We start from the raw sequence: 24,864 nt of genomic DNA, 5'->3' as shown, positions 1-24,864 counted from the left end.
TGTTAAATCGCGTTGTTTACCCATATCTTCAGAAAAAAATCACTTCTACTGTCGTGGTAAACAACCTGCTTCCCTATTTATAATGGTCTGGCCCTCTAGCAACTTCAGCGCAAAATTACAGCTAATTTGCCTACAAACGTCAGGTGGTCATAATAATCTGGCCACTCAGTGTATATATGAAGCCATGAGATAAATCATTGGATTAAATGACTTCAATGGTTTGTTGCAAACATTAGAGTCTATTATCTCACTGAATATTAATCCATGATTCTTAGATTGCATTAAAGATAAGTTCATGCCATTCATCTTTAAAATTTCCAAATAATGATTCCATTATTTGTCAGTGGGCCATCAAAGAAAGTCATTTTTCCAATTTTTATCATGTTATAACATACATCATAAGAATAAAGCCTTCTTACCTATCTATATAGTAAAACTGGTCAATTTCACTTAATAACATTACAGTAGAATAAAACATTACAGTAGAATAAAACTTCAGGTGCTATGCGATTTTTCTCATTTCAAAGAAATATGCAATTACATTATCTCTAAACCAAAATTTAAATTACTGATGGTTCTCAGATGAACCTAAACTGTTGATCCTATTTTTTCATATACTGAAACCAAATTTCAAGTAATTTTTCTAGTAATTTTTACAAAGAACAGAGTTCATTTCTAGTTAAAGTTACACACAGGAGCCCAGTTGTGTGGCTCAGGGTTTAGCATCGACCTATGAACCAGGAGGTCACAGTTCGATTCCCAGTCAGGGTACATGCCCAGGTTGCAGGCTCGATCCCCAGTAGGGTGCATCCAGGAGGCAGCCAATCAATGATTCTCTATCATCATTGATGTTCCTATCTCTCTCTCCTCTCCCTTCCTCTTTGAAATCAATTAAAAAAATATTTAAAATTTTTAAAAATAAAATAAAAAATAAACTTACACACAGGAGACCTGGTCAATTTGTTCAGTGGTTGGAGCTTTGGCCCACGGCCCAAAGGGTTGCAGGTTCGATTTTCAGTCAAAGCACATACCTGGGTTGCAGTTTCAATCCCTGGCCCTGGTCAGGCTCAATCACAACCAACTGGTGTGTCTCTAACATCAATGTTTCTCTCTCCCCCTCTCTCACTCTCTCACTCACTCTCTCTCTCTCTCTCTCTCTCTCTCTCTCTCTCTCCCTCCTTCCCTCCCTCCCTCCCTCCTTCCTTCCTTTCCTCTCTTCCACTTGCTCTAAAATCAATGGAAAAAATATCCTTGGGTGAGGATTAAAAAACAAAAAAATACAGTTGCACGCAGGAAATAAGGCTCTTTTTATCGTGACAAGTTAACATAGCAAATCAACATACTTATGTTAAGCTATGTCCTTCATGTCTATAAAGAGAAAGTGTGGATTATGATCATGACTAGAACAAAGTACCTTCCCAGAAATTACATGGAAAGAACATGGGGAAGGGTGTCTATCAAAAAAAATAAAAAGAGCTTTTATGAAACACTCTACAAATCTAATCAACTGAAGTTTGCACATACCAAAGAGCATCCCCGCAAAAGGACTACAGATTTCTCGGGTAGATTTGGATGCTTCATTGTCTCGAGCACTAAAACAAAAACAAAAAGAATTAAAACCTAAGTAATTTTCAGGAAACAAAAGTTAGAGTAAAAAGTAGTTATGTGTTATTGGCCTTTAAAATACTATAGATGCTATGATAGTTACATATTTTTAAAGTTAGGATAAAATCATGGTATTTATTTCTTTATATAGTGGGACCCCAATGTATTTGGGCTCCTTTTTCTTCAGCCTTCTTCACTGGCTCTATAGTTCCTAATAAAACCTTTTTTTTTTTTTAATAAGAAGTTACCCCAGTGAAGAAAATGAATATAAGTAGACATAAATCATTTTTTAAAAGGAAAATGGTGATACCTATACACATACTTGGAAATGATCATCCCTAAATGACTCCTTCCTAGGAAGTTAATTCCCTCCCAGAACCTTCATTAACTAGACCCAAACAACAAAATCTCTTCTCTTAAGCACTTTTTAAAATATATATTTTTTAATTAATTTCAGAGAGGAAGGGGGAGAGAGAAACATCAATGATGAGAAAATACCACTAATTGGCTGCCTCCTGCATGCTCCCTACAGGGAATTGAGGGAACTGTGACTTGCTGGTTCATAGATCAACACTCAACCACTGAGCCACACCGGCCAGACTATCCCTAGCACTTTTATGAATTACTTTGTTTTAAAGAAAATAGACACTGTTCCTGATACATGACAATATTATCTTCATTATACACTAAAGATTCAGAAGCACTTATCCTTATTTATGATACAAGAAAGCCAACAAAATGATAAACTATAAATAGAAAGAGAACATGAATATAAAATGCATATCATTTCCTTTCTTTTCAAACATGACAGAATTATATATGAACACCCATTTTACAATGTAAGCATAAAATTATCTACTCAATAAGCTGAAAGTAAATAACAAAGTTTTGAAAGGAAAACTCATTGTGGAATATTTTCAATTTATTTCCAGTTAAGTTATACCACCCACTTAACTCCAAGATATTTTAAATTAATTTTTAGTCCTTGTAGTGTATGTTTATTTCTCCTTTCTTTACTTAAAATATGTACACTTTAAAGTGACAGGGACTTTTTAAGAACACCTTGGCACACTCTATCATCAAAACTTGCCCTTCAAAAGAATGCTGTAAAGTACTCTAATTTTTCATTTAACACAACTCTCCCCTTCCGAACCTTTCTTCCAATTCCTTCCTAATAAGGAAGGCTGTTAAAATACTATCTTTCCACTTTTCAATAAGTCGATTTTAGCAGGTGCTGTTTCACAGTGTATGTAATGACTGAAAGGCAGAATTTACATTACATACTATACCTTTTATTTCCAGCAGATGAAATTCGTATGTTTGACTGTCCTGTGACATTGCCACCATACTCCACAGAAGGCACATTCCCTCGTCTGTTCCCGTATATCCTTAAAAACACATTAGCTTATAGAGCTTGTCCCACATACAGTGGACCTATGTCTTGGTGTTTGTGCATTTGATGTTGGAAATATTAAAGGGAACAAAGTGTTATAGTGAAATTTTACTGTAAACATGTTTTAAAATTAATGTGAATAGATTTGATTCAAATATGATCGGCTGGTTAGTAAGAGACACTAAGAGTTTGGATTTCATCGTCTTTAAAACAAAAGAAGGTCATTATAAATTATTTCATTATAACATCTATAAATGTTTAACTTGAAAACTATGCATATACTATACTTTTACTCACTCCTCTATTCAAATAGTATTTATTGAGCATCTACTAAATGCCAAGTTCAATTCTAGGCACAGGGTATATGGACATGGTCCTTGCCCTCAGGAAGATCATAGTCAAATTTCAAAATGAGATCATTTTCTTAAAATTCATAGATTCTGGGAATTATTTCGCTGCATATACAAACCTTTATAACTTAAAAGCATAGCCGTAGATTTACCATTTAATCAAATCAAATGTAACAAGCCACAACATTTGTTAACAGTGTAAATCACATGAAAGAATAAATATTACCAATAGGTGCATAAAAAACATCATAAACGGACTGATGCATGGCTAGAAAATGATTAGTTTACTTACTAGGTCATAACAATAAGAAAAGATTAAAAAATGTTTAATGCTTTTCAATTTATGGTTTTTTTCCATTTGGCAAACATTGATTTCTTTAGTTTAATTTCTCATACCAGAAAAACATGATTATTTACATCAACATTTACAGGCATCCATGAAAATCACTATTTCCTAAGTCACAGTTCTTTACATGGCAGTTAAACTACATTGTCTCTCAAGAGGACGACTAGAAAAAAAAATATGGCTGTTAAAGTATTGTTCAATATTTTAGGTGAATTTCATTATCACATTAAGAAAAATGGCAATTTTCAGAAGAAAAGGAACTTCTCATTCTCCACAGAGCCAGCATATGAAATTCTTCATTTGTTTCCATCACATGAGCCATTGTCAATATCACCTGTGGGGAAAAGACTCTACAGGATTATAACCTTACGAATGTATGACCTGGCATGACATAAATGTCTCCCATTTTTTATCCATACCTAAAGCAACAGAACCCTCCGCAGGCCCTTTCAAAAAAGAATTTCAAATTTATTTCAATTCATCAAACACGGCTGGTCTTATATCTAAAGTCTAGGTACTTGAATCTTTTAAAATGACACATAAGTTTAGTGTTATTCTGTACTTCTACTGCTTAAAGAACAGGTAAGTATAAACTCAAATTCAAATTTGCAATTAAAACAACGCCAAGCAACCAGATTTAGTTATACTTGATCTATATATCACACATGTGCAGAAAAGGGGTTAACAGAGAGGCCTGAGCTGCCTATCCTTAGAAAGGTCTAGTAGCAAGGCTGGCCCTTGGCTGGCACCTGGGACATAGATTTAGGGAGGGGTCCCACCATTCCTAGAACTGAAAAGAATGGCTCACTGTGCCTACATCAGCGGTGGGGAACCTTTTTTCTGCCAAGGGCCATTTGGATATTTTTAACATCATTCGAGGGCCAAACAAAATTATCAACTTAAAAATCAGCCTGCTACATTTAGTCAAACATTTAATTAACTCACTCTAATGCCTTGGCTGGGCCAGACCAACTGATTTCTCAGGCCTTATATGGCCCATGGGCCAAAAGTTCCCCACCCCTGGCCTAAACTGTTTGTACAAACAATATAGTTTATATTACATCTGCTTTCCTCCAGAAAGTCTGGGATTTTGGTACAAATAGGAAAAGGATGCCTATGTAACCAGCCCCCAATAAAAACACTGGGACTGAGTCTATAATGAGCTTTCATGGTAGACAACATTTCACCCATGTTGTCACAACTGGATGCTGGAAGAACTAAACGTGTCATGTGCAACTCCACTGGGAGAAAACTCTTGGAAGCTTGGCCTGGTTGCCTCTGGACTTTGTCCCATGCACCTTTTTCCTTTCCTGATTTTATTTTATATCCTTTCAACTATAATAACTCATAGTCAGGAATATAACTGTATACACGAAGTCCTGTGAGTCCTCCTTAGGAATCCCTGAACCTGGGGGTGGTCTTGCAAACCCTCAATACAACATACAAAAGTAAACTTGTTGATGTGGTACAGAGGTGCCTAGAGCACGTTTTCAGATATAGAAAAATTTAAAGTTATGAATTTTTAAAAACATCACTTGGGATTAAATCAAAATTAACCAGAACTGAAGGCTACTTATACATACAAAAATTCTTTCTAAAATCTATCAGAGAATTGTGGTTTCCTGCACTTTCAGCTAAGTTTGAACTTGCGTGTCTAGCTTATTTTTATAAGCTATACCCAAGTACAATATCTAAAGCACCTACACAAAACATGTTCAATAAGTTCTTTGGTATATATAGACACCTTAATAAAGCAAACACTATAAATTACAGAAAGTTAAATGATTTTATTTACGTGTAAGGTCAAGATCTCTGCTAAATTCTACAGTAAAATTACAAAGATTTCCTAATGGACAGGGCATATAAAAGATAGTTGAAGGTGGGCTCCTTCATTAAAGAAAAACATTTGTTAATGAAATTATAAAAGTCCCCCTGTCTCTGATAATTATAATAAAGTCAAAAACTGGAGAAATATTTAAGAATCCAAAAATGAGCAGAGATATGTATTTCACTAAAAAGGACAAAATAAAATCTTAAGGTATCCTATTCAATTTTATGAAATGATTGGCATAAATTATAAGTTATTAATATAAGACATAAAATAAGAAAACTAGAAAGGAACCTAACAAGCTGTGAAGGCAAATTATAGTTTGAAAAGTTAGTCACCTTACTATCTACTAAAATCCTATATAATAAAAGGGTAATATGCAAATCGACCAGTGTAACAACCGGGTGCTATGATGCACACTGACCACCAGAGGGCAGGTGCTTAAAACAGGAGCTGCCCCCTGGTGGTCAGTGCGCTCCCACAGGGGGAGCGCCACTCAGCCACAAGCCAGGCTGACTAAGGATGTCTGACTGCAGCTTAGGCAAGCTGGGCTGAGGGACCCACCTACCCTCCCATTCCCACCCCCAGTGCACGAATGTTGTGCACCAGGCCTCTAGTATCTGTATAACTGTAATGGAATTTCCTTCATTTATTAAAGTTTCTTTTATATTTTTAATAAACTTAACATTTAATCACTCTTAATTATCCCTGTTAGCTCACTTTAACAGCTTTTATGGTGGTCTTACAATTTATTTTAGAAACTTTTACAGAAGCAAATGAAGTCCTCTCTGCAGAGAAAGAAGTTTGACCACTGCTTTCTCTCTTCAATCCTTTCAACACTGAGGATGAATGACACATGGTGATCTCCAGAAGCAATGAACTCAATAGCTAAGAATAGCCTGATTCTAGTCAGAGCACAAGAGTTCAGTTTAGGTCCAGTTTGTCCCTGAGAATTCCTTTCAGTTTAGCTATGGCTTTAGAGCCAGTACCAGAATAAAATGATTCCTGTGACCCAAAACTACCTAACTAGCTTATGATTTTAAATCGACAGGTTCATTTATCACACCTCAACCCATTCAGTTTTGTCAGCAAGGGACAGACCTCACAAAAGAAAAAAGTTTGCTTACTTTGACATAGAAAATCAGATTTGCGCGAGGGAATAAATGTAAAATAGTTTCACCATCCTACTATCAAAAAAAAAGACACAAAAAGTTAAAGGTTATGTTAAATGGAAAAAGTTGTGTTCTCTATTTCCTTGAATTAGGTTCAAATCTCAATGCCCAAAGAAACCAGGTACCATAGATACTTAAATCTTTTAGAGCCCAAGATTAGTCTAAAAATTAACACGTTGATCTTATTTTTAAAAATTAGTCTCTTACAAAAGAAAAGCGAATTGTTTGAAACCCAGGTATTTTCAGCTAACTTACATGTAAATGAACAACTCCTAAATGATAATGAATAACTTAAACTACTGCAGAAATAAATTTACAATGTTTTTTGCTTTGGAGAATAACACATCATAGAAATAAAATATTTACCATCTGTTGGTCCTACATTAATACAGTTGATAGGGAGGAAGAATCGAATGTCTCCTTACTTAAAAGAAATCATCTAATTCATAATAATGGTTACATCACCTTGTTTCATATCAAGAATTTCTCTAATGTGAATGAATTCTACTACTAAGGGTGCACAAAAGTTAAAAAAATATATGAAGCTATAACTATATTTTTCTCATTGCTTTCAGTTGTTTCCCAGTTTTTACATTTACTTTAATTCCATAACAGTGTTTTTCAAATATCAATCCCATCTTTAAAGTGGGGAAAATAATTAAAATGTTCCTTCCAAAGATAAATGAAAATAAATTACTATAAGAAAAAAATAATACCAAATTAAGTAACTCATATTCTAATAAGCCATTCTTCCTCATTTATGTCTTCCTATTAAGCATGCACACTTCTTAGAATGTCCTACACTAAAAACATGTGGCTAACACACAGATTCTAATTTCAGATGGAATATTACCTCAGAATTTTATTAAATGACTTAAAATTACAAACTATCAAATATTAAGAGTTAAACTGAAATGCAAACTACATTGATCATATAAAAACTTAAAAAAAAACAACCCAGCAGCATTTTTAATGCTAAAAATGTCCTTTACTCATTAACTCTGGTTATAGAGTAAAACATAAGATGGCAATATATTAACTTCTATAACTCAAGTTAATAAATAAGACTAGGATGACTATATTTTTAAAGTACCTATAAATTTCTAAGTATTATAAGACACTACTACATTCAAATTTAGAAAGCTCTAAAAACATAAATTTTAATTAAATTGGTAAATATGTATGAATAAATAATACACACACACAGAATTCAACTGTCAAGCACAGTTAACCACCTTGTTAACTATTAAACACTGCCAGTAATTATTAGTTTAGAAAAGTAAAATCATTTCTGGGCTCTAGTTTTCTTTCCCATATTTAACATGGGGAAATAGATCATTAATAAATACATGTAGTATATGAAAAGTTTATAGGGAAATTAGAAGAGAACTAAGACCACCCAGCCAGTGTGAGTCAGTGGTTGAGCGTCGACCCATGCATCAAGAGGTCACCAGTTCTATTCCCAGTCAAGGAACATGCCCTGATTGTGGGCTCAATCCCAGTGGGGGCTGTGTAAGAGGCAGCCCATTGAAGTTGCTCTCTCATCAATGTTTCTATCTCTTTCTCCCTTCCTATTACTCTAAAAACCAATAAATATTTTTTTAAAGAAAAGAACACAACTAAGACCAAAAATATAAATTAAAAAGTATTAAAAATCTTAACTAGAATTTATCACATGCTGTCTTTTGGAAGAAAAAAAGAGAAGGGAAACTTAGAACGAAGGAAAATTAATTTTGTATTTCTCACAATCAGTTATAATTTTTTTTTTTTGTCAAGAACTTCTGGTTAAGATTATAGTAGAGGCCTGGTGCACAAATTCATGCATGAGTGGGGTCCTTCGGCCTGGCCGGAGATCAGAGCCAATGGGCCCGATCAGGGGGCCGGCTGGCCGGGAGGAGGGACTGCAGGAGGTTGGCCGGCTGGCCATTGGGAGGGACTGCGGGAGGTTGGCTGGCCGGCCATGGGGATAAACTGCGGGAGGTTGGCCGGCCAGCCCCCCACATCAGGGCCAATGGGGGGTGGGGGCAGCCAGCCAGGAGGAGGGACCGTGGGAGGTTGACCAGTTGCAGGAGGTTGGCTGTGGGAGCACACTGACCACCAGGGGGCAGCTCCTGAGTTGAGCATCTGCCCCTGGTGGTCAGTGCACGTCATAACAACCAGTCGACTGGTCGTTCGGTTGTCCAGTCGCTTAGGCTTTTATATAAAGAATAAATGGTTAGAACAAGAGACCAAATGCAGTTACACATTCCTTTAGTTTCAAAAATTTCACTAACAAATAAAGTCATTTTCCTGTCTACCACTTTGCCTGTTAAATAAAACCTACTGAATGATCAATGTGATATACATTTTTTTTTGCTGGAAATAAGAAATCCACAAATCTGAAATACAGAAATTCAATTTTAACCTCAACTGCCATGCTGACATATGTGACAAACCTTACACTAGAAATATATGCATTAACAAACCGGAAGTAACATATAATAATAATTACATTTTGAAGAAATACTTTTAGAAACTTTGAAATGTGTAACAGAAATTATTCTCACTCATTCTCATTTAAACTAATCCGAAAATACTACTTGAAAAAGATAATACAGGAAAAGTTCATTTATGGGATACATAAGAAAAAAAGATAGTGCTCAAATAATTAGTCTGAAATTCATTTCTTAGCTCATGTATAAAATCATTACAGGGTATAATTACAAATAGAATAGATTAAAATATATAAAAAACAAAGCAACAACCTTATAGTAAGTTTCTTGAAATCCCAAACTTAAAAGGTATGCATTACATTACATTCCAAAGGTAAACAAACACAATAAGGAAAAAAGTTCTCATGTACAAAGATGGCAGCACCACGAGTCCAAGATTACCTGCAGTTCCCCAGTTGATAATTTTTTTAGATTAGGCTGCCTTTGAATACCTTCTGATATAAACATTTTCAAATATAAATATAACAATTATAGGACTTGGGGCATTTTCTAAAGTACAAACAATTGGATTCAAATCAGAGATCACTAGAGTTGGCATTACAACATTCTAGTCCTTCATTCAAATTAAATTGAGGGGAATATTAAAAAGACTGAGTGAGCAGAACATAATAGCTACAGAATAAAGAGAAGACCCAACACTGTAAAGGCTTTGTATTATTAATTAGAATACTGAATGTTCAGCATTATGTCTCGGAAAATTTCCTAAGATACTAAAGTTATAGTGCAGTGGTTCTCAACCTTCTTAATGCTGCGACCCTTTAATACAGTTCCTCATGTTGTGGTGACCCCCAACCATAAAATTATTTTTGTTGCTACTTCATAACTGTAATTTTGCTACTGTTATGAATCGTAATGTAAATATCTGATATGCAGGATGTATTTTCATTGTTACAAATTGAACATAATTAAAGCATAGTGATTAATCACAAAAACAATATGTAATTATATATGTGTTTTCCGATGTTCAAAGGGGTCGCGACCCACAGGTTGAGAACCACTGAGTAATCTATTTGGACAAATAAATTAAACAGGTCCCCTTAAATGCTCCAAATTTAGATTTAACCCTTTCACGTTAACAAGTCAATGACAAATATGGGGCCCTGCCATATTTCTACCTCTAATTTAAAAGTTAGGTTGAAGTATAGCAAGTTTTAAGTATTAAGACAAATGACTAAAAAATAAGAAATTACAAATAGCATTACAAAAACAATCATCCAAAGAAACTGAAAAGCATGTGAAAATCTGATTTAAAAAAATTACTGCCATTTCACTTAAATAAATGTTCAATAAGTAACTTAAAAACAAAGAAATATACTGATAAAAGGATTTAGAACATAGGAACATTAAAGGAATAAGCTATATTTCATCTATTTTAAGGTGTTCTTTTTGTCCCACATTCTAATATCTGAAATTAGCCATCAATCTAGTTTTATGTCAAGTTCTTGCAGAGAGGAGTTAATGTCCTGCCAGTCACCTAGGGGCACTGTGAACTTGAGACAACTCTCAATCTCCCCTCCAGGTTTTTTTTTGGACAATACGGGCAGCATGAATTCAGACTGCAAACCTAAGTCAGTACTGGCTGACCATTCAATTCTCAAGAAAGCTGCTTTTTACTCCCTCTACTCAGTGCCAAGTTGAGGCATGGAAGTTTTTCTGTCCATTTCTGTGGGAAAGTTTATTTCCCATTTAATTTTACATAAAGGTTGTAACTTTTCAGTGTTCCAGCTTTATGACAGGGTCCTTTTCTCCCCATCTTAGGTGTTTTCTTTGTTACCTCAGTGGTACATAAAATAATGGTGTAACTTAAAGCTGACAGCATCTTAGAATTAAATATGTAAATCAAATGAAACTGATTCTACCTAATATGATGATAAAAAGTAACATCAATAATGAGCAAGTAAAGAAAATAAAAATGAAGTTGTAAATACCTGTCATTTGTATACACTCTCAAAGGTCTTCTATCAAAATCACTTTCATATCTAAACCTCTCGTCCATTTCTTCACTTACTTCAGGATCTTGGTCTGGTATATAATACTGTTTGTCCAAGGCAAGATCTTCATTAAACCTGCTAAATCTTCTATCTGGAATGTCAACCTTGCTGGCAAACCTTTGATGTTTTTTATTGGAAATGTCTACTTCTTCATTCGTTTTTTTAATGATTCTTCTATTCCTTAACTCAATTTCATCATCTAGTTGTCGATATCTGTCCTCCTCTAGTCGTCTTTGGTTTAGAAGTTCTTCATATGCCTCTGAAGGAGTTAAGACATCTCTCCTGGGACTCTCTGAATTTTGGCAAGATGTTTTTATTTGTGAAAGTAAATCAGGTTTAACTTGACCAATAGGTTTTTTATTTCTTTGACTTTTATGCTGGTCAATTTAAAAAAAAAAAGAAAAGAAAAGCTTTTAATGAGATGCTGTTTCTTATAAGGTAATTAAACTCTCAAATGATGCTTAGTCTATTAATCATCTCAACTCTAAGGATTAATCACCCATAGGAGATACCTTATCTTTAGGAAAAAACCTCAGAAAATATATCATTTAATAATAATAAATGTCAAATATACAGATAACAGTAATATGGATAAAGTGTATATAAAAAGAAAAGATAAACAAAATGCAAATTCCTATCCCAGAAGATATTAATCATACTTTGGCAGCTAAATATTGCTTCAAAATATTTTGAATTAAATTCTTTCTTAACACAAAGAATACAGGTAGTAAATTTTTTGGCTCTCGTTACATCAACCACCCTTAAATTTGGGGGGGAAAAAACGTGTCCCATGCACCAAAAGGTCACCGGTTTGATTCCCGGTCAGGGCACATGCCCAGATTATGGGCTCGTTCCCCAGAGTACGGGGCATGCAAGAGGCAGCTGATCAATGTTTCTCTCTCACATTGATGTTTCTCTCTCTCCTTCTACCTTCCTTTCTCTATCTCTCAAAAAAAATCAACAAAAACATATTTTAAAAATAAATACACAAAAATCACATACAACCAAAACTCTAAAATTAATGAAATTTAAAAGTAGGTTAAGTTATTCACCTAAAAGTAGGTTAAGTCAGTTTTATGAGATAAAACCATTTGCAAATGTTTTGGTTTGATCTGGCTTTTTTAACATTACATCAACAAACCAGGTGACACCGGGGGCTTGCCCGAGGTGGGAATGGCTGGGGGGGTGGGGATCAATTGGGGAAAAAGGAGACATATGTAAAACTTTAGACAATAAAAGAAAAAAAAGTGAAATGTCTAACATAAAAATATTTCAAGTAAGTGCAAAATATTTATCTGTAGCATTAAAGATTTACTTTAAAAGCAACACCTACCTCAGTACTCTTTTCTACTTGTCTGAACTTTTCAGTGGATTCTTCCTTACCCTTGAGAAATTGATTGTATTCTTTGTTGCGTTCAAGTTTCAACCTTTCCTTAAAATAGACACCAAAAGGCAATGTTAACTTCTGCTTCAGAAAAAAAGTACCTTAATGTTAAATCAGACACACAAATCAGTGATCTTGGCCAGAATTAAGTTTTACTAATTTCAAGGACAGCAGTTGCAAGGCACAGGAGAAGCAGGAGGTTACAGACCATTAGTGCAGCTCCCCTTTTTATCATGTTAAAATACCTACGCATTACAACATGCTTAAGCCATGCCCCATGAATCCATGGACTCTAGGTTTATCAACAGCAATCCTAGATAATCCAGGTGCACTATGTCAATATTATCATAAATAAATCTTTCCCACTAGTAAATGCACAATGTGTTTGCCAGGAAGTCTGTCATTAGCATGTTCCCAAGGAGATCCAACCACATTACTTTCCTTCTTTCCTTTCCAGGGCTATCTCCTGCTCCAACTCCCACCCCCTCCCAAAAGGCCTGCTGCTAAACATTTTAAATATAGAAAAGTTAAATTATCATAGACAACAAAATATTATAATGTAAATGTTCTGTTGAAACTTCTAGCAGTGGTTCTCAACCTTCCTAATGCCGCAACCCTTTAATACAGTTCCTCATGTTGTGGTGACTCCCAACCATAAAATTATTTTCATTGCTACTTCATAACTGTAATTTTGATACTGTTATGAATTGTAATGTAAATATCTGATATGCAGGATGTATTTTCATAGTTCGCGACCCACAGGTTGAGAACCGCTGCGAGTCTAAAGAGTATGTACATGTATTTATGGCATGACTGAAATTGACATTTAAATCGCCCCACACCCTCACCCTACATAAAAGCTCAGTATATTCTGCCATCCATTCATTTCACTGTGTTACAGAGCATAGACTTTACAGCTCAGGAACCAATGCTGGAAAATGTAAATTATGAATATTCAATTGGTCAACATATTAAAGAAATATGTCACATTACATAGTTATAAATGTAATGTTCAAAAAATTTTTTTAAACAGCACAACTAAAGACTCTTCAGACTTTTGGAAAAATACATATATTCAAGTACAGAAAATGATGGAATCTGTTTGCATTTAAATCCAGAATGTTTTTTCATGATTTTCATCCCTCATAAAACTGCTACCCACCACCTACCATCCACCTACCTTGGCAGATAACCTGTCACCAATAGGAAGAGAAACTCCCAGAGTAGATGGATCTGTTTCACTCGTGGATAGAAAATTTTTCTGTGCATATACACATAAAAAAATATATTATCTAGTTGCCTTTATAAAAGATTTCATAAATGTGTCTTTAAGTTAGATATTCTAAGCTATTACATTATGCAGAGCAAAAGAATGAAATGGAGATGAAGAAAGAAACTACAAATCTATAGAAATCATAATTAGGAAAAAGAGAATTTTCTTCCAATCGACAACTCCTTGAAGAGGAGTCAAATCTTAATTTTCCTTTGCTTTACATATATAGCTATTGATTCAGAGTGATTTTATAAAGCATGAGAAAAAAAGGAACTGTTTCTTAATTCATATTCCTCTTCACTCTCGATGCCCTACTATTCTTTTGTTAAGGAAAATTACACTTCCTCACAAATATCCTATGCATGCTGCGATAATGTTATTTTTCCTGCAATTATGAGTGGCTATCTTCTAAAATGTCAAAAGATATAAACTATGAAGACTGTTTCTTTATGTGTCCTTCCATTTTTGTTCAGTAAACATTTAGGTAATGCAGTGTAGTAGACAGAGCATTAGACTAGGAGTCAAAAGAGCTAGGTTCTAGAAGTAGCCCCAACACTTTTCCGTTGTGCTACACTAAGCAAATCACTTTACCTCCCTGACTTATACTTTCTTCTTCTATCAAATGAGAATGGTTTCTGCTCTAACTACCAAAGCTGGTATTTGGGATCAAGGAAGATAAAAAATGTAATATCTCTTTGAATACTATAAAGCAAACACAAGAGACTAGTAAAAAATTTATACAATCCCCAATTTGCTGAAACTGCTGCTTAGTAGTATATAATCTGGACTTTTTTAACCTCTCTGCCTCAGTTTCTTTGTCTGTAAAACAGGGGTGTCATCTATATGAGTAGGTTATGAGGATTAAATAATCAATAGTTATTAACCTGTCCAGCTCCATGCCTCTGATTTATTCATTAAACAAGCAATTATTGATCATGTAATATTTTTCAGTTACTTTTTTTAGGTGGTTGGGAGACAAAAATAAGTGTATGTTCCCTATAATCAAGAGATTTACAATTCAGTTGGGTAAACAAACACGTAAACAAAAAACTACAATACAATGTACTAACTACTACAATAGAGTTGTATTCAAAATATGATGGGAACAGACTAATAAAACTAAAATATTAATAAGCTTCATTAAATCTAAATTTATTAATAATTTAATATGTGCTACAAAAGCTAATCTGAAAGTTGGTAGAACTCTAAATTTATTTGTCAAGGGAAATAATCTGACTCATGAGTCACATTATTCAACCCCCTATATATCAAGGCAAACAATAAACATAATCATTTGTAGAGTTATACATGTACAATAGAACACACTCCTGTTCCAATCCTGGGAAGAGAGAGATAAAGCACCTTACTCCTTCACTGAGCAATTCCCCACTCCCAATCCAGGTCTGGGATGATATGTGAAATTTAATATAATGAAAAAAATAAACAATAAGGCCAATACAATGAGTATTGCAAAAAAAACAGAATTTTAACCATTCACTCGTTCATTCAATAAATATTGAGTGCCTACTATGTTCCAAATTGTTTGATACATTTGAGACTCATCAGTGAAGAGAACAGACACCCTGCCTTCCTAAAGCTTACATTCAACAGGGGAAACTGACAAAAAAGCATAAACATAATGTATATTAGAAGGTGATTAAGTGCTAAGACAAAATAAATATATAAAAAGAACTGCCTACAGGTAGCCCAAGTTTCTAGGAAATAGGATTGGGAAAAACAGAAATCTGGAATTCCCTTTTAGACATGTTCAACATAAGATACTCATTAGATTTCAACTGAAAATGTCAAACAGGCAGCCAAATACAAAAATCTGAGGTTCAGGAGAGAGGCCTGGGCTAAAATTATAAATTTACTGATTCAATTTAACAACTGTTCTTCTGAGAATATGTTGTCCTTCCTGCACTGTCAGATGATCAAGTGTCTTTTATTCTAAAAACAGGAAAGAAGATGGTAGAGATAGTAACTGTTTAATGGTTCTCATTAACAAAGTTTAAAGATTTGATTTTTGTTAAAGATTCATGCTGTCTACAAGCCTGGCTTCCCAAAGTCACAAGAAATACAGAAAGAATGGGACTTGGAAAAGTGTACATAATCCAAGGGTCAAGGAAGCCACTGCAGCTACATCCCCATATCCTATGTCATTTCCTTTTTCCTTTGCTTTCCTTTCTACTCTCACTTTCTCAGATATCAACCAAAACTGTCTTTTTCATGTTAAGGAACTACTGTTCCTCTACCACAACTACATTCTTGATGATCCAACATCAAAAACTTCACAGTCCTTTGAATTTAAACATTTGTACTCCTTGATCTCTTTCCCTTTACTAAAGGCAATTTCTTCTTATGCCTCCCACCATAATTTGTCTTTGTTTAAAATCATGTATCTATGAAATATAAAATCCACAAGTGAAAATGATAGCGATCAGAGGAAACCCCACCCAATAAAGGGGGTTTGGGGAGGATAATGAGGTGCAAGGCCCGGGAGGCAGGATGGATCAGGAAAGACTTCACATGCCATCCTACAGGATTCAAATTTTTATCCTGAAGACAGTGAGTGAAAAGACACTAAAGTACTTAAATCGGTAAAAGGCAGGATCATTCCAGAAAGCAGCATGGAGAATGGTCTAAGAATAACGGAAGGAGAGCAGTTAAAAATCTGTGGTATTAATTTAGGACAATAAGAGTCTCTAATAACATGTACAACTGTCCTAAAACAGTTACAAAGCTCCTCATAGGCTGCTTAAGCAGGTACAATATATCACCACTGCCTATTATACACCAAGTTAAAAATTTACTGCCTTCTGCCCTGACCGGTCTGGCTCAGTGGATAGAGCGTCGGCCTGCGGACCCAAGGGCTCCCGGGTTCGATTCCGGTCAAGGGCATGTACCTTGGTTGCGGGCACATCCCCAGTAGGATGTGCAGGAGGCAGCTGATCGATGTTTCTAACTCTCTATCCCTCTCCCTTCCTCTCTGTAAAAAATCAGTAAAATATATTTTAAAAAAATTTACTGCCTTCTAACCAGAACCTAACCTCTCTAGCTACATGATTACTTCTTACTACTCTCAAAAAGAATCTAACTCAGCCAGGCTGGTAAACCTAATCTGCCTCACTCATATAAAGCTAAAGTCTACCCTTCAAGCCCTCCTTTATTCTAAACTCTCCATCTGAAAAGCTTCCCCTCCTCCTTGGATTGCCCTCTAGAACATCCAAATTCTATCTTATCATGCCTTACAAAATAACACTGAGGCCTTTCCTAATCATACTATCCTTCTCATTTAGAGTTATCACTTTTGTATGAATATTATCTCTACAGCTAGATTCTAAACCCATTGAAGACAGGACTCATACCTGATTCATCTTCATGGTAAGTGTTTAAAAAGTGTTGGTTGAATGATAAATGGATGTAAGAGATTATTTTTAAAAATAGTTCTATAAGACTGTTTGTCTTTGTTTTCCAATATACATTTACAAATGCAATCTACATGTATGGATGCAAAAATATCTAGTCATCCAAATCTTGACAATACACAGTTCAAAAACATTTTAGAGTATCTTGAATATCCTATTTTATTAATCTTTATGTGATAACATAATTTGAAGAACAAAACTAGTATGATAAAAACAAATGAACTTATAGATGCAGAATATTTTTAAAGGATGCATAAGAAAACAACAAAAACAAATGCAAAGCAGAAATCAAAAATAATGCTTAACTGAATTAATGGAAAATTATAATGTCATCTTGCTAAAAGCAAAATTATAAAATGGTGCCATTCAAAAGTCTCAAAACCACAAATGAAGCTATTTTTCCCATGAGAGAGCAGCAACATCATAGATGCCAATAATTGCAAGCTACTAGATCTTAAAAAAAAAAAATCTAAAGGAGAACATTCCGCAGGCAACCCTACCTTTCTCTTTGCTTCTGTAATACCCTAAAGTCAAGGGAAACAAACCATTGATGAAATGTATTCAAAGTCCTTTCTCTCCATGTGCAAATCAGAATAAATAAGAGAGCATTTATAAATTTGGAACAACAGTTATAAAGTAGTTAAAAAACTAAGACTATCTTAGGATGATTACAAACATCATGCTTGTTTAAAATAACCTTATAATCTAAAAAGCAAATTGGATTTTAAAACTTAAAGTTTGGCCAGTGTGGCTCAATAGTTGAGTGTCGATCTATGAACCAAGAAGTCACTGGTTCGATTCCTGTTAACTGCACATGCTGGAGTTGCAGGCTCAATGACTTCTGAAGCCTAAGACTCAACTAATTAACAGAACTCTTTACCTGAGTAAGATAGCGTCTGTAATCTTGCCGCAATTCTTCTTTTAGTTTATGTTTCTTCCGTTCATAGTCTTCCCCAAGTGGTAAACTCAATCCATAATCAAGTCCTAGAAAGAAAACAACTTCTTAAAGTAATGTAGCTTATTTTCAAACCAATCTTAATTTCAATACAATCTCCTGTAACAAAGCACAGTATAGTTAGAAACATAGTCATGCTGATTCTGAGACTAGGATCAGGATAATAAAATTTTTATTTAAAATGTTTTAATAGGGCCTTGTTGTGTTGTATTTTGTGCCTTTAAATCAACGCAGCAGACCCAAGCAACAGCAGTTGCCCAGAACTAACATTACTGTTTCTTCTGACTCCTTCCAGAAACATTTTATGCATCTATAAACAGCTACTATATGTTGTCATGTATGCATGTGTGTTATATTTACTAATTCCCCCTTTATATAATGGTTTTGCATTGTTTGGCATTGATTTTTCAAGGACAAAAAATTAAAGCAAAGAAAACCTTTACTTCTTCAGTTAATTCCATTGAAATTTCTATAAAAATACTTACAACATGCTAATCTGTTTTCAACTTGAAAATTAATAACAAGATTTCTTCAGTTAATTCCATTGAAATTTCTATAAAAATACAACATGCTAATCTCTGTTTTCAACTTGAAAATTAATAACAAGATTGTTAACCTATAAGAATATCCTTGCTATGACATGTTTGAGAAAAATTAGGTCCATGTGTTGCTCAGACTGAAATTTCCAAAACTTTTAAAGTTTAGCTACCAATTCTGATTACACATAAATGAATATTAATTTTTATTGTGCAAAAATATATATATTATAAAATTTACCATTTTAACAATTCAGTGCCATTAAGTCCATTCAAAATGTGCAACCATCACCACTATCAAAAATTTTTCATCATCCCAAACCAAAACTCAGTAAAAGGATAATTTTTAAAGAAAAATTTCAATTTTGAAAAAGGTTTTTATTTTCAAAGAGTTCAAAAATAAAATTACATTTTGGGTAATGACAATATTAATGGCTGCACAACTTATAAATACAATAAAAACCACTAAACTATACAATTTAAAGGGTAAACTTTATGCTATGTCAATAATGCCTCAATAAAGCTGTTATCACATTAAATACTTTTTAAATATTTTAAATACTAAAACACTATGTCAAGACATACAGATATCAGATAAGGATTTGATTTTTAAAGCCCCCTACCTTTTTTAGTCCTATTACGTAATACTATAGTATAAAAAAATTATCATTTCTAAAAAAATAAAGTTTCCTTAGAATCAGCGACACCAATATAGATGAAGTAAATGATTGCTGTATGAACTGATGATCACCATTTGAGTGCCTTATTCTTCACAATGCAGCTAAATGATGGGAACTTATCATGAAAGTGTCATATCACTGCTTTATTACATCACTGAGCTATTTCAGGGGCAAACAGGCCAAAGTAGTATAAATATAAATGAGTATCTCTTGATTTTTCTGCGATACTAAATTCCACTTTCCACTATAAACACTGTGGCATTCTCTTTATAAACACTTCTGGCCTATTTAACTCCTGATGAATGAGGGTATAGATTTCTTAGGACACCTCGCACTCAGGCTCCCAGGTCTCTTTCCAAAAGAATCTAAAGCATTCCACATGCCTGGAATTTTAACTCATCCTCGAAAGGCATTCTTCCTCACAAAGGAATCTAAACCTTATTTTTAAAGATACAGAATATAAGCCTAGAGAGAGAAAGTTTGAATTCTTACAATAAGAATGGAGTAGCACAAAAGAAACTAAACTATAAACTGGCTGGTTTGGCTCAGTGGGTGGGGCGTCAGCCTACGGACTGAAGGGTCCTGGGTTTGATTCCAATCAGGAGCACATGCCCCGGTTGTGGGCTTGGTCCACGGTGGGAGGTGGCCAATCGATGGTTCTCTCTCATCATTGAGTTTCTATCTCTCTCTCCCTCTCCCTTCCTCTGAAATCAATAAAAATATATTTTTTAAATCCATTAAAGCCAAGTCCATGCTTTATTCAATTTTATAATACCTGACACACAACTTGTACCCCAGAAATGTTCACTGAATTAAGGTGTGAATGAATAAATAAATGAATGTCTGAGTATAAGGAAAGAGAAAGGAAGGACACACTATTCTTAATATTTCCTTTTTGCTTTTCATCTGATTGCATAGAGAGAGGAAGCATAATTACTGGTAACCAGAGTTACCCATCTGTAGTTACGTAGTCACAAAGGATGCTGTACTGTGTCAAAGAGAGAAAGACAACAGGCAGCAAGAATGATGCCTCCCAACATGCTAAGCTTTCCTCTCAGGGAACAAGTAAGGTACAGCTTTCTGAAAAGTCATGTGTTTAAGGTGGCTTTTACTACTGTTTTTCAATTTTTTAAAATGTTTTTACTGATTTTAGGAAGGGAGAAGGATAGAGAGAAATGACATCGATGAGAGAGAAACACTGATCAGCTGCCTCCTATATGCCCCCTACTGGGAATCAAGCCTGCAACTCAGGCACTTGGAATCAATGGGTCGATGCTCAACCACTGAGACACCCCTCCTGAGCTGTTTTTCAATTTTGCTTGGTGACTTATGTGATAGAAAAAAAATGTGATTCATTTTCATTTGTAAAATACTGTTCATACTGTTTACTTTTATTTATCAAGAGTATTTGCTTTTTACCATTGATGCAAATAATATAATACTGTCTTTTAAAAAGTAACATATGTCTTCTGAATTATTTAAAATTTTATTAATTTAATATTTAGTCAACAGAAATTACTAACTTTTTAATTCTTATTTTTGTCATCTAGCACTATCATTTTATGGCATTAAAGGTAGGTCATAGAAATAAAATTAAGAATTATATAGAACAATTTAAATATTCACCTAAAGCTATGCATTAACAATGGCATCTCAGTGGACTTAATGAGCTAAGAAACATGGTGAGACTTACTTATTCAGAGCAGCTGTCTTCTGGTGGTTCTGGTGGCAAGTAAGGCCTTAGTGTCATCTTAGAGTAATGTGAAGTGATGTCACTTCACCAAGTACAACAGAAATGACTCTAAGATAGTTAACACTATGCTTCAAAACTACACCAATTACAAGTATTTGGTTTCTACAGTATTTGTGAGTTATATATAATATTTAAAACTAAAGTATATAATCTTTTTAAAAATCAATATACCTTCAAGATAGCACTCATAATAAACACTTTATAAAACAATTACCATGAACACTTAGTTTCCTCTTTTCATTATTATATTACCATGAGAAAGCATTATGTATGAATAATAACAGGCCTTTCCCTAAGCAGGTGACATATCAGAGATATGAATATATCAACTGAGTAAAACACTGTACTCAAACTTCAAGTATAAAGATATTATTACAGCCGAACCAGTTTGGCTCAGTGGATAGAGCGTCGGCCTGCGGACTGGGGGGTCCCGGGTTCGATTCCGGTCAGGGGCATGTACCTTGGTTGCGGGCACATCCCCAGTGGGGGCCGTGCAGGAGGCAGCTGATCGATGTTTCTCTCTCATCTATGGTTCTAACTCTCTGTCCCTCTCCCTTCCTCTCTGTAAAAAATCAATAAAATATATTTTTTTAAAAAAAGATATTATTACAAATCACCCACTTGTACAAATTGAACAAAAGAGGTAGAATGTCTGGGATTTAGTTTATAATAAGGGAAACTGCCCTGGCCAGTGTTGCTCAGTGATTAGTGTCAGCCCTCACACCAAAGAATCTCGAGTTCCATTTCCAGTCAAGGGCACATACCTGGATTTCAGGTTTGCTCCCCACCCCCGGTCAGGGTGCTTGCGGAAAGCAACCAGTCAATGTATAACTCACATCAATGTTTCTCTCCCTCTCTCTCCTCCCCTCCCTCCCTCGCTTCCACACTCTAAAAACATGGAAAAAATATCCTCAGATGAGGATTAACAAAAAAGAGAGAGACAGACCTAAGATTACATATGCTGCCGAAACCGGTTTGGCTCAGTGAATAGAGCATCGGCCTGCAGACTGAAAGGTCCCAGGTTCGATTCTGGTCAAGGGCATGTACCTTGGTTGCGGGCACATTCCCAGTGGGAGATGTGCAGGAGGCAGCTGATCGATGTTTCTCTCTCATCGATGTTTCTAACTCTCTATCTCTCTCCCTTCCTCTCTGTAAAAAATCAATAAAATATATTTTTTTAAAAAAGATTACATATGCTAAAAAAAAAAGGTAATTAAAAAGTGCAACTAAAAATTAGTAAACAAAATCAACTATTTCCTTTTGTCTACTTTCAAAAGTCTCCACATTTTTTAGCTTAGTCTAAACTCTAGAACTTTTCTGCAATGTAAAATTCTGCTATTGCATGCCTTCTGATATTTTTTAATATATTTTTATTGATTTCAGAGAGGAAGGGAGAGGGAGAGATAGAAACATCAACAATGAGAGAATCACTGATCAGCTGCCTCCTGCACACCCCCTACTGGGGAGCATCCGACAACCCGGGCATGTGCACTGACCAGGAATCAAACCACGACCTCGGTTCATAGTTTGATGCTCAACCACTGAGCACACCAGCCGAGCTCTGATGTTATTTTTAAATTACAGTGTAATTTTTTTCTTCTTTATAATTCTTTCCAAATTTCCTTGAACTTAACTGTATTTAAAATGAATTTTTAAAAATCATGTCAAATAATTTCTAGTAATAGAGTAAAATCTCTTATTTTAGTAATCTGTAATCTTTTTGCAAATTTCCAAAATGACTTCACAGCAAGACAGACAAAATAAATCCAGTGCGTTTTGGAGCCTGAAATGCTGAACAATGGCATTCTGATATAAAAGTGAGAAATACTGCCCAGAAACAGTGAAAAAAAAACGCCTAGGGACTGCAGACACTGAAAACAAATTCTTGGAGTACCCAAAGTTTAGAGGTGAGAGCGCTAAAAAGGAACCAGAAAAGACTGAAAAGGAGAGTGTTGGGAGTCCTCAAAAACCACCCCCAGGTTTGGGGATTCACAAGAAAGACTCAAAGTATGCAGAAGTCATTATACTAACATTTCCAGTTTATTACAGTGAAAGGGTCCAAAGCAAAATTAACCAAGGAAAAAGGTACATGGGGCAAAGCCCAGAGGAAACTAAATGCAAACTTCCAAGAGTTCTTCCCTGTGGAATCATCTAGGACACTCTTAATTCCTCCAACAAGTTCTGACCACCCATGTGAAGTGTTGCCTTCCAGGGAAGCTCATTACAGACTTAGTGCCCTAAGTGTCTACTGTGAGATGGTCATATAGCACCTTCTTGACTAGCACTACCAGACTCCCCAAAAGGAAAGCAGCCGTTTCTGCATAAATCACATGGCTTATACAAACAGTTTAGGGACAATGAACTACTCTTATCAGTTAGGGAAAGTTTTGTATCAGTATAGAAAACCGTTTACTAGCTAAGTTCCAGACATTAGCCTTACAGACAGGCCTGTCTAATAGGCAAGCTCTGTTAAGAAGCCTAAGTGCTTGCCCAAAGGCACAGAATCTAGACCAGAAACAAGGAGGCTAATAATTTCAATATAACACAGTGCTATTTGACACCTTCCATAATCACTCCAAGTACCAATCAGTTTGGTACATAATTAATTTTCCTTTCACTGTTAATAAGGTGGATTATTAACAGTTTTACACCAGACGAGGCTGATTTTTTTTTAACTCAAATTTCAGATTCTTTTTTGGGGAAAAAGACCACAGGTTTTTCTTTGTTTACAACATTATTTCTGAGTTGCCAAAATTCCCTCTCCATGTTTCATTCCTCTGTTACCATTTTTCCTCCTGTATTCCCCCATTCAATCTTGTCTGCCACAATCAGACAGACAGAAAGGGCAAGAACACTTTTTTCTTGCATCTATACTGGAAACCTTTGCAGCAGACAGTAACTGCTCCAGGTTTGTCAATAGATGCATTAGGTTGCTTCTTATTCTCCAGAGGTCATGGCCGTGTCCCTATACTATTAATCACAAAAGTACTACCTTCAAATGTAAAATAGGACATATGCTACCCTATATAGAAAAAGAAGACAGTCTAGTTATGAATTTTTATACAAAATGCTGCTTTAACAAGACTCAAGGACAGGATTGGGAAGCTGATAGGTAATAGAAAATACATAGATTGGTCTCTACCCCCAGTTCTGGCACAGAGCACCTAAAACCCTTCTAATTTCCTAAGTGATAAGAACACTGGGAGCATTTCTTGTTCTAATATTTGTCTTTGACCCCATTCCTGACACAGGGCTCCTAAAGCCCTTGTAAATTCCTAAGTGATTACCGCACTAGGATGGTCAAGATAGTAAAGTAGGTAAACACTGTGTTCACCTCCTCCCACAACAGTAGTCAAAATTCAAACTAAATTATAGAACCAAACTATCACCTTTGAGAACTACCTGAAAACTAGCTAAACATAATTCACAGAAGCCACAATGAGACAGGTGGAAGGCAGAAATGCGGAATGGGCAGGCCTGCACCCACAACGCGATGATTAAGAATCAGAAGGGCCCTGACCGGTTTGGCTCAGTGGCTAGACTCAGGGTGGGCAAACTTTTTGACTCGAGGGCCACAATGGGTTCTTAAACTGGACCGGAGGGCCGGAACAAAAGCATGGATGGAGTGTTTGTGTGAACTAATATAAATTCAAAGTAAACATCATATAAAAGGGTGGT

The 24,864-nt window shown here is 35.1% G+C and overlaps 1 protein-coding gene across 5 annotated transcripts in view; it reads right to left on the bottom strand.

Moving 5' to 3' along the window:
• CSPP1 (centrosome and spindle pole associated protein 1) overlaps positions 1-24,864 on the bottom strand; it is a 157,698-nt gene that overhangs the window by 61,175 nt on the left and 71,659 nt on the right. For 4 of the 5 annotated variants that reach the window (XM_005866341.2, XM_005866342.2, XM_005866343.2 and 1 more), the window contains 7 exons: positions 18,143-18,246; positions 17,763-17,786; positions 13,742-13,822; positions 12,511-12,609; positions 11,115-11,554; positions 2,895-2,993; positions 1,525-1,592 (listed from right to left, as the gene is read on the bottom strand). In XM_005866341.2, the coding sequence (XP_005866403.1) occupies positions 1,525-1,592; positions 2,895-2,993; positions 11,115-11,554; positions 12,511-12,609; positions 13,742-13,822; positions 17,763-17,786; positions 18,143-18,246 (915 nt within the window). The remainder of the gene's footprint in view (positions 1-1,524; positions 1,593-2,894; positions 2,994-11,114; positions 11,555-12,510; positions 12,610-13,741; positions 13,823-17,762; positions 17,787-18,142; positions 18,247-24,864) is intronic. The other variant, XM_014539806.1, reaches the window with a different exon arrangement.

The sequence above is a fragment of the Myotis brandtii genome, unplaced genomic scaffold (genome assembly GCF_000412655.1).
Source record: "Myotis brandtii unplaced genomic scaffold, ASM41265v1 scaffold23, whole genome shotgun sequence".
Taxonomy (NCBI): Eukaryota; Metazoa; Chordata; class Mammalia; order Chiroptera; family Vespertilionidae; genus Myotis; species Myotis brandtii.
The sequence above is the reverse complement of the archived record's forward strand: the minus strand, read 5'-3'. Positions and strand labels throughout refer to the sequence as shown.